Source organism: Colletotrichum costaricense (genome assembly GCF_030867565.1).
Source record: "Colletotrichum costaricense strain IMI 309622 chromosome Unknown Scaffold_3.1, whole genome shotgun sequence".
Classification (NCBI taxonomy): Eukaryota; Fungi; Ascomycota; class Sordariomycetes; order Glomerellales; family Glomerellaceae; genus Colletotrichum; species Colletotrichum costaricense.
In genome coordinates this window covers 2,949,430-2,959,551 of record NW_026848232.1, presented here as the reverse complement: position 1 = coordinate 2,959,551, position 10,122 = coordinate 2,949,430, and the positions used below count along the sequence as shown (strand labels likewise).

Genomic DNA, 10,122 nt, shown 5'->3' with positions numbered 1-10,122 from the left:
CTCTTGGTCAGCTCGCAGAATAAGGTAGGGTAGAGGAGCATAGGTAGCTGGGCCTGGTTATTGCAAGCCGACTGCTAGATTCGTTAGCCTGCGCTTGCGCTTGTTGGGTCTTGTGTTTCGGAACATGGTGTTGTCGACTTGTTCTGTGTTGCTTTTTCGAGCCTTGCGATCTTGCAGCATCAAACCTTCTCTTCAAGCCCCTGCTTCCTTGTCTCCTTCTGTGGTTGGGGGATCCAGAGCTGTGGTTCAAAGGCAGGAGGGAATAAGCAGTACGTGTTCGGTACTTTACCTAGGTGACCTACCCAAGGTAGAAAGAAAGAACGAATTCTCATCCGTGGGAAGGTTGCGCTCTCTGCTTTTGCGCCATAGCTCATCTCTGGAGGGACGCACAACCGAGAGTCTGTCCAATGGGAGACGATGGAAGAGCCCCGTCAAAATAGCGCCCCCATTCTATGACGCGGTGGACCAGACACCAGCCCTGTGGGAACAAGTGGTGAGCTTCCTACCGTGCGAGTGCCTTTGTTACGATCGTTCTTCCCGGCAGCTGTGCTTACTAACACAGTGTCTGCATGTGCATTATGTGCATTGGGATCCTCACGTGATGACTAGTGTCTCACACAGGGTTGATGTCATAGACTCCGCCGAGCTAACCTCAACGCGCCGATCCCTCCCGTTCTGGACGACACACGACCTCATCAGACATGACACCTTCTTTTCTGTCCTTTCTCTTCCCCCACTGCGCGCCATGCCCTCGTGCTGCCCTTTCCTTCCCACTGCCTCGCGCCTCTACGGATCCCCGTATCTTGCTTACACCGTCGACTTGCCAGGTTGGACCGTTTTGGCCCGGGGACAGCCGTCGATATTGTGCCTGCTGCCAACGCCATGTCCCGTACTCCTTACTCACTCCGTACCGCCGCTAGAGAATGCGGTTCCGCACATGTGCTTTCAACACTTCAAATTGCAGAGAGGGCTGAGAACACACTGCCCTGCCCTGCTTGCCTTGCCTTGCCTTGCACAGCTCTAGCCATATTGGTTTTTGCAAGCCGTTGCCCAGACAAACCACCATCCCATCGTCTTTCATGAAGAAGAAGAATCCAATGTGAATGCGGTACGCCCCTGACCCAAGTCCAAACTCTCACAAGCAAAATCAAGCTCAACCAACCAGCTTTAGAGTCCGAAATAAAACCAAAAATGTATACCTAGAAAAAGGGTACTAGAAAAGAGAGAAAGAGAAGAGAATACCTAGCTGCCGCGAGACACACACACACACACATTAGTACACACCACACCTGTTTCTTGCTCCCACACCCAAGTCGGTAGGTATCCCTTCCCTGCCCGCAAGCCAGGGGTGCCCCCCCTTCTTCTTCTCTGCTGCTTTCTCGTGCGCGTTCCCATTCCATTCACTCCTACTCCTCTCCCAAGCAAGACCTGGCTGGACCCTTTTTTTTTTTTTTTTTTTTTTTTCTTTCCCTCTCTCTCTTTCCCGTCTTTCCCCCCTGCCCTTTTCTCCTGGGAATTGTTGTTCCCAATGCTCGCCTTGTCTTTCACACACCCCCAGACCTAGCAAGTCAGGTCCTCCCTTTTTCCTTTGCGTGTCCGGTGCGCCTTTGATGTAGCTATCTCCCCCCCGCTGGCCCATTTGCCCAGTTGCTCGCCTCAGTGCCTGTTTCCTTGGACCTTGCTTGGTCGCCCACTTCGTCCTCCGCCGTCGTGTCGTGTTGTCCCGCTGCTAGAGTTCCATTGCGCTGCGCTCAACCCGAGGCGTCTTCGTTCTATTACTTCCCATACTACCCATACCGATTCAGAGTATTATCCATAGTCCGTCTGTACGGCACCTTACCAGAGCACACATAACAGTCACATTGTCACTGTCACTGTCCTCGCTCTCTCAATCTCTCTCTACTGGTTCTCGGGACGCCGAACGCCACCACCTTGTCCGGCCCCCGTCAGCTCAGCCCAGCCCATTCTCGACCACACCATCCTGTCTTCTTCGCAGTTGAGAGTAGCTTCAGAGACAGTTAGAACCAGAGTCAGAGTAATAACCATCAGGTGTATCCCCTCTCTCTCTCTCTCTTTCTCTGCCTCTGCTCTCCGTCATCCTTCGCCCAGGGCATCCATCACCGCTTCAGAAAGTCACAACTCAACCAAGCAAAGGGCCAAGCAACCACCACCCCCAGGTCCAAACCGGGTTCAGATCGCCACTTGTGCCGTCACGTCAGAACCCCCCCGCAACCTTCTTTTCTCTCTAAAAGACCCCCCACTGCCTGTCCCTTTCCCTTTCAAAGAGCCTCTTCCGCACACCCTCCCTCCCTTCCCATTCCCTCCGATCTACCTGAACCCTATCCGACCTTGCCTTAACCGTCCCGCCCAAAAAAACGCCGCCATACCGGAATGGCGCTTTGATTGTTGACCAAGGGCCTTCAACACTTGGCCAGGCGTCCGGAACAATACCTATCCTCCAGAAACATCCGTGGCTCTCTCTCACACATCCCATCCTCTTTACAACCACCTACACCTACACACACACTAACCATGCTCGACAAGAGGAGCAACGACGGAGCAACATCCGTCCACTACACCATGAAGACTCATCATTCAGCTCCCAGGCCCTCGCCTGCGCCGCGATCTTCTCATAGCCACTCCCACTCACAGTCCAAACTCGCCGTTCCGCCCGCAAAGACTCCTAACCCTTCTACTCCCGTGGCATCTCCAAGAATGCCCTACTCCGTGGGCCAGTCAATGCCTCCCGGGAACGGGAACCTTACTCCGGCAAGACAGGCAGAGGCCAGGGCCGCGAGTCCAAACTACTTTGGACTTGTTGTCGAGCAGTCCGTCGATCCAAGAGAATCTGCCTCCATGCCACGAGACAACTGGAGCTCCCCGACTTCGTCCGTCCGCTCATTCGGCGCCGCGCTGCCCAAGCAAGTTCCCATCGATGCTAATCCCGACTATGAGGCCTTCAAACGGCAAGCCGACCTCAATCGCGGCGTGAGCTTCAGCCTCTCCTCCTCGCACTTTCCGCAAGCTCCCCCGAACCCCACCACTCTTCGTCCTCGACCGCCACGGTGGAATACGCATGCCAGCGACCACGCCTCGGACTTTTCGATACCTCGAATTCCCACGGAGCGAAAGCAGAGCAAGGAAGTTGACCAGCAAAGCTTGAACGACTCAGCATACGCCTCGTTGGATTCCAAGCGAAACTCCGAAGCGTCGATACAACCACCACAGATGTTCAATTTGAACATGCCAAGATTCGAATCGCCGATGCAATCTGAGTCGCCTTTTGAGCGTAGAACAACACTGTCGAAAGTAGAGGACCGTCACCCTAGGTTATCCATCTCACAGAACAAACCCGATGCGCCAGCGCCGAGTGCTGCTCGAGCAAACCAGCCACGCGCCGAGACCGTGCCGCCGACTATGGAGAGCGGCCCCTCGTTGATAGCGCCGTCGCAATTGAAGGACCTGATCGAGGCTGATGGTTCAGAAAGTGATCTGTTGCTTCTGGACTTGAGAGTGTCACAGCAATATGCCCAAGCTCGGATCGAAGGCGCGCTCAATCTCTGCATTCCGACAACGTTGTTAAAGCGAGCTACCTTCAACCTGACGAAACTCCAGCAGACCTTTCAAAGCCCGGATATGCAGGGGCGCTTTTCACAGTGGAAGTCGACGAAGCACCTTGTTGTCTATGATGCTTACTCTGCAGAGAAACGTGACGCCGTTACGTGTATGAATATGGTGAAGAAGTTCACGAATGAGGGGTATTCCGGCAACATGTACATCCTGCGGGGTGGCTTCAATGCTTTCGCTGACGCCTATCCCGACCTTGTGGATGAGGGATTCGGTCCTCCAGCGAGCGGCTCCGGTCCAGCAGCATCGGGTGACGGTAACTTGCCCGGCATCGCCCCTGTCATTGGAGGTGTCATGCTACCAATGACACAGAACAACGCCAATCCGTTCTTCTCAAATATTCGTCAGAACATGGATCTCGCCGATGGAGTTGGTCAGCTGGACATTGCTCGACCGTCGGGGCTGGAGTCACCTACGCTACCTAGATGGCTCCGTGATGCCTCTAAGCCTAGCGATCATGGCAAGCAAGTATCAGACAAGTTCCTCAACATTGAAAAGGCTGAGCAGTCGCGGATGAAGGCGGCCTACTCCATGTTCAGTGGCAGTGAAAAGGACAAGACTGTTCCGCAGCTTTGTGGTATTGAGAAGGGCGGCAAAAATCGCTACAAGGACATTTTGCCGTTCGAGCACGCTCGGGTCAAATTGCAAGGCCGTTCCGAGGGGGCTTGCGACTACGTCAATGCCAGTCACGTCAAGGCATCTCGGAGCAATAAGAGGTACATCGCTACCCAGGGTCCGCTCCCCGCCACATTTGAGGTAAGCTATCGGCAAGATCTCCGCGATATGTATATTGGACACTAATACAAGGAAGGATTTCTGGTCTGTTGTTTGGGAACAAGATATCCGTGTCGTCGTCATGTTGACCGCGGAGTCGGAAGGAGGCCAGCTTAAATGCCACCCGTACTGGCAAGGCAGGGATTTTGGCTCGATCAAGCTCAAGCCGCTATCGGAGAAGAAAGTGTCCTTGGACATTGACAAGCACCGCACCAACCAGGGGTCAAGTGCTCCTTCTGCTGCAGCTGCAGCGGAAGCCGGACGCCGGCGCGCGCAGACGACGACTACCCTGGAGGCATCAAACGCAACTGCCTCGCCATCCCCTCCCCAAGGCGAGACGCCGCATGTCATCATTCGGAAGTTTGCATTGTCTCACGGCTCACACCCCTTTGCGCCCATTCGTGAGATCACTCACTTGCACTATCCTTCCTGGCCCGACTTTGGAGCGCCTGCGCAGCCGTCACATCTGCTGGCCCTCGTGGACTTAGCCAACGTGATGCAACGTTCAGCTTTGCCGGTCGATACGTCCTCCGTGAGCAGTGCCCGTGTGTCCCCGGAATCAGGCCCTATTGCTTGGTATGACGAGCCGGAGACGGACCAGAGGGCCAGGCCAATGTTGGTGCATTGTTCTGCGGGATGTGGTCGAACCGGTACCTTCTGCACTGTAGACAGCGTTATCGATATGCTGAAGCGGCAACGACTAAATAAGACGACCACGAAGCCCGTAAGAAAGCGGGATTCGGACGGTGATATAAAGATGAGCGGATCTGAGGAGTCTTCGCCTCGGGAGAAGACCTTTGATTTCACTCCGAGCAGCCGTCGCACTAGCGCCGACGTGCGACGGGGCTCTCCAGACAGAACCCCATTAGACACAGCGTGGTTGGCGGACGACAGCGACACTATGGATCTCATCCAGAAGACGGTTGAGGATTTCCGCAACCAACGACTCAGCATGGTGCAAAGCCTGCGTCAATACGTCTTGTGCTACGAGACGATTGTTGAATACGTATGGCGATGGCACGAGAAGAGCTCAGGTTCTCCCAAAGGAGGGAGAGCACGTAGTGGAAGTTTGCAGCTTAGAGGGGACAACTAATCATGTGGCATGGCTTGCATAGGGAGACGGACGGAAAACCGGAAATGGAATTCGTGGAGAATCGTAATTCGATACCCCTGTTGGACGGCGGAATACGCCAATATCGGCGAGTGATGAGAAAGATGGCATTGTGCATTTTTCTTTTACGGCAAATAAGGCACTACGGAAAGAGAGACGCACACACCGGGCCAGGTCAGGCATGAGGCTAAAGGCGTTTGGGCATTTCAGAGCATATATATTACGATGCATGGCGTTTGGCACTCGACTTTTGTGTCTGACGACGCCAGCATGTTGGGGATCTCGACTGCGGTCGGTCCTTTGGAACTGTACATTAGAGAGGCGCTTGAATGAATGAGAGAAAGAAAAAGAGCAGAGGAGTTGCCGTCTGGCATGCTCTCTCCTCCTTTGACCTCACAACCTAGAATTTTGATTTTTCGTGAAGCGAAGTGGATGTAGTATACGAGTGAACCAATGCCATGAGGAAACACCACCGAATTGACTGGTCATCCATCCGTTAAATTCTAATACCACCGAGTTTACTGAGTATTTATCACAAGTGATCTGTCTCAAGATGACGATACTCCACTTCCTCACCATTTGCCATCCATGTGGTCACACTGGTCTATACCCTTCTCTCGAGGACGATGGACCACCTGAAGCAGGCGGTCAAGACGAGGGGCGAATCGACGGGGAAAAAAAACGGCCATGATTTACGGCATTTCGGTGGGGTACATACACCAAGGGCCCCCTTCCCTTCCTCTTCTCGGATTCGCAAGTTGTGAGTATGCAGGCGTGCGTTGGTCAAGGCAAGGTGAGGTCACTTTGTCGGAGAACGTGGCATCAAACGCCTACCAGTACCGCCAAAAAAAAAAGGGAGACGACAGAAAAAAAAAAAAAAGTGATGAACGGTGTAATGTCACGGTGGCTGATTCCATGATTCTATGTAGTCGTACATAATTAGCCGTACAAGCGCCACATGCGCGCGCAAATGGGCGCAGACGCTGTTTCCACCGCCGCCTCTCCTGAGTCTTCCGCCCTGCCTGCCTGCCTGCCTGCCTGCCGACTCCCGCCAGCCGAGTAAACATGTCTTCGTCGATCGTTTGCTGCTCTTTCTCTCTCTCTCTCTCTCTCTCTCTCCCTCTCGTTGCATAACCCCCAATTGCGGGCATGCACTTACTTCCAGAGCTTGCCGAGTGACACCTCCTTGTCGTCGTGCTTGTTGAGGATCTTGGCGGTGGCGAGCTCAAAGTCCTCTTGGGTGACGTGAACTCTGCGCTCACGCAGGGCGTACATGCCGGCCTCTGTGCAGACACCCTTGAGCTCGGCTCCGGAGCAGCCGTTCATCTTCTCGGCAATCTTTGTGAGGTTAATGCCTCTTGTCAGGTTCATCTTGCGGCTGTGGATGCGGAGAATGTCGGCACGGGCCTCGACACTTGGCGGAGGGAACTCAATCTTTCGGTCGATACGTCCGGGACGCAGCAGGGCGGGGTCGAGGATATCGAGACGGTTGGTGGCCATGATGACCTTGATGTTCTTGGTGGGCTCGAAACCGTCCAGCTGGTTGAGTAGCTCCAACATGGTGCGCTGGACTTCGGAGTCGCCGCCAGATGAGCCCTCGACACGGGAGGAACCGATGGAGTCGATCTCGTCCATGAAGATGATGGAGGGGGCGTGCTCGCGGGCCATCACGAAGAGCTCGCGAACCATGCGACTACCCTCACCAATGTACTTTTGCACCAATTCGGATCCGGACACCCTGATGAACTTGCAGTCGGTGTGATGTGCGACGGCACGGGCGAGCAGCGTCTTTCCCGTACCGGGGGGGCCGTAGAGAAGGACACCCTTTGGTTGTGCGATACCGAGCGACTCGAACAGCTCGGGGTGCTTGAGGCCGAGCTCGATGACCTCCTTGATTTCCTTGATCTGCTGATCCAGACCACCAATCATATCGTACGTGCTGTCGGGAACCTTCTCGACCATCATGAGGGAGACGAGGGGGTCGACGGATGAGGGGAGCATCTTCTCGAGCTTGTAGCTGTCGGAAAGCAGGGTTACCCGCTTGCCGACGGTGAGCTTTGTGATGTCGACATTGTCGGAGATGTCGACGACTGCGAGGGGTTAGTTTGATCTGATGCTATTGACATGATTGGGCCCGAAGAGGTTGAGGTGGCAGGGACGCAAGCAACGAGCTGCATGGAATGTAGAGCTGGTAGGATTGTGACATACCGTATTTGCCTTCGGGATGCACCTTGACCAGGACCTTCTTCGTGCTCATGACCTTGACGACCTCACCAACGTAGGAACCAGGCTGCTGCAACAGACCCAGCTCTTCCCTCAGTAGCCTCACGCGGGAGTTGTAGTCGTTTCTTTGGGCTTCGAGACGGCGGAGAACTGCTTGACCCTTGAGGATCTCGAGCTTCATGGCCTCGATCTTGTTTTGATAGTAGCTGTCGAGCGCCATCGTGATGGATGCCCCGAGGGTTAAGGAAGAAGACGAGTAGTGGTGGTGATGTTGCTTTGGTGTAGCTATCGTTGATGTGGATTTATCGTGGACCAGTGAGGGGGAAGCCAATCGGTCGTCGGGAGCGGGGTCGTGACGGGTTGAATGATTGAGGTTGCCGGGGTCGTTGGTGGTGGTGGTGGGTTGTGTCGTGATGATGGAAGCTTGTCGATGTGGAAGCTCACAGATGGATTGGGAGTGACAGGGCTGGACGTCTGGCTGGGCTGGCTGGCTCCGTCGGTCGGTCAGTCAGTCAGCCGCAAGCCGCAGCAGGCAAACGACTGTCGACGCGTTCGACAGTGCCAGGAGTCACGTGATAGGAATCTTTCCGGAAAAGCTACGATCCACTTTTCTTATTCCAAGCTTGAGCTCGGACGGAATCTGAGTGCAGCTGGACCTTAGGTAAGTCATCTTCCGGAAGTGTAGATTTGCCGTTTCCCGAATCTTAGGTAATTATGGATCTCATAGATGGGGAGAGTCATGGTCCGTGTGCGATTGTTCTCCAAGGTTGTTGCTGCAAGAGAAGGTGCAATAGAACGCTAAATGCGCCTGCAAGTACATACGGAGTACGGTGACGTTTTCTCTCCTAGATGGGCAAGTGGAGCACAGCACGAGATCAGAGCACATGTCGAGCAACTGATGGAAGATGTCGAATCATCATGAGAGGATTGACAGCACAGGGCGTGGGATGCATATTGTGAGAGTCCAAGAGGCGGTGATAACCGTGGAAGCGGAACCTATGGGAAGGCTGAGGTGAGGTTGAGTCGGCGGCGAGGATAAGATGGGAAACGACGGACCCCGATGGAAGCCTTCGAGGGGCATGGCATGGGAACGGGGAGGCAACTGGGACTCGAGGATTCGAGGTTCGCCAGTCGCGGCTGATGGGAGGTTGCACCCTGTGCCAGCGGCGATTCTGAAGCACGCGGGCGCTAGTCTGATTCGGGACAGGTCCATGATCCATGCTCCCGTTCCACCGTCCGCTTCTTCGCCGGCTTCAAAGTCGACGCTGAATTCAAGTGTTTACTGTGCAGTAACCCCCCTTCGGAACCCCAAGTGGCCCCTTTGCAAAGTACCAGTGATCTCCACTCGGAAACCTAAGGTAATCCTTCCCCAAATTGCGTGCCGCTGCACGATGTGCATGTACTTTTTGCCTTGGCCCTACCTATCAACCGTCCGCCAAAAGTAAGAAAAAGCAGGCCAAGTGTTGCGTGTGCGTGTGCGTGCGTGTGCAAGCCGCAAATGTAAACACCAACCAAAGGCTACCTACTACAAAACCAGCCATGCCTGTTGACAAGACTGACAAAAGAGGGATCTCCTGTCCATCTTCCCCAGTCTTCTCGAACCTGATGACAAGCACATTGCGGAGGAGAAGCAGCCTCGCAGTGGTCCTCGCTCCTCTCGCGGGGCCAATAAGAGCATCTTCCATGCTTTTCTTCCATGCTCTTCTGCAAAGAGAGTCGCCATCTGAGGCCATCCAGATCGTACACATGACCGCTAGTTGGAGACTTGGGGTTGCGGCTTGATCAACAGTGGGCAGCGCCTGACTCAGACATTCCATCCCACCTCCACTGCCCACTGCCCAGTGTCTCGTGCCTCTGAGCAGCGGCAGCAGCAAGTTCCTCACCTTATTGAGGTGTGTTGCTCCGTAAAATATGTGTGAATCTGGGGGAGGAGAGACCCAAGCATTCCGCTGCTCTCCTCTACACACACTGTTGTGGACGGAGCAGAGACTAAGGTAACAGAGAGTAAGTAAGGTAGGTACTTGGGTAGATCATGGTGGAACACAATAGGTACCTTAGCTTACCTAGCACCCACCGTTAGCCGGCAAGTAGCTTCCATGGTACGAACTGCTCCTCCACCACCACCTCCACCAGCGGCCACTGATTCGGGTCATCCAACGATACTTTGTGCTTCGTACTTCTTACTCGACATCCTTCTACCTACCTAATAACGTCTACTCCGTACGCTCGACAGATCGCAGGCTCCCGTTGTCTGTGTGTCCGTCCGTACCTTTTGCGCAGTAGACATTTTCCGCCGCACGGGAATGGAACAAGACTGCGCTTTTCTTCTCGAACCCAATATAGACTAATCATCCCATCATCATTCTCATTCCTGTTCCCCCCGGTCG

General features: G+C 54.3%; 2 protein-coding genes across 2 annotated transcripts; one reads left to right on the top strand and one right to left on the bottom strand.

The window, feature by feature from the left end:
- Nucleotides 1-2,532: 2,532 nt before the first annotated feature.
- On the top strand, nt 2,533-5,494 carry CCOS01_03820 (protein-tyrosine phosphatase; the record flags this gene model as incomplete). Its single annotated transcript, XM_060452003.1, has 2 exons — nt 2,533-4,383; nt 4,439-5,494. 2 exons carry the CDS (start codon nt 2,533-2,535, stop codon nt 5,492-5,494), a joined length of 2,907 nt encoding a protein of 968 aa, XP_060318268.1.
- Nucleotides 5,495-6,667: 1,173 nt separating this feature from the next.
- Nucleotides 6,668-7,955, bottom strand: CCOS01_03819 (26S protease regulatory subunit 8; the record flags this gene model as incomplete). The annotated part of the gene is made up of 2 exons (XM_060452002.1): nt 6,668-7,602; nt 7,721-7,955. 2 exons carry the CDS (start codon nt 7,953-7,955, stop codon nt 6,668-6,670), a joined length of 1,170 nt encoding a protein of 389 aa, XP_060318267.1.
- Nucleotides 7,956-10,122: the final 2,167 nt, after the last annotated feature.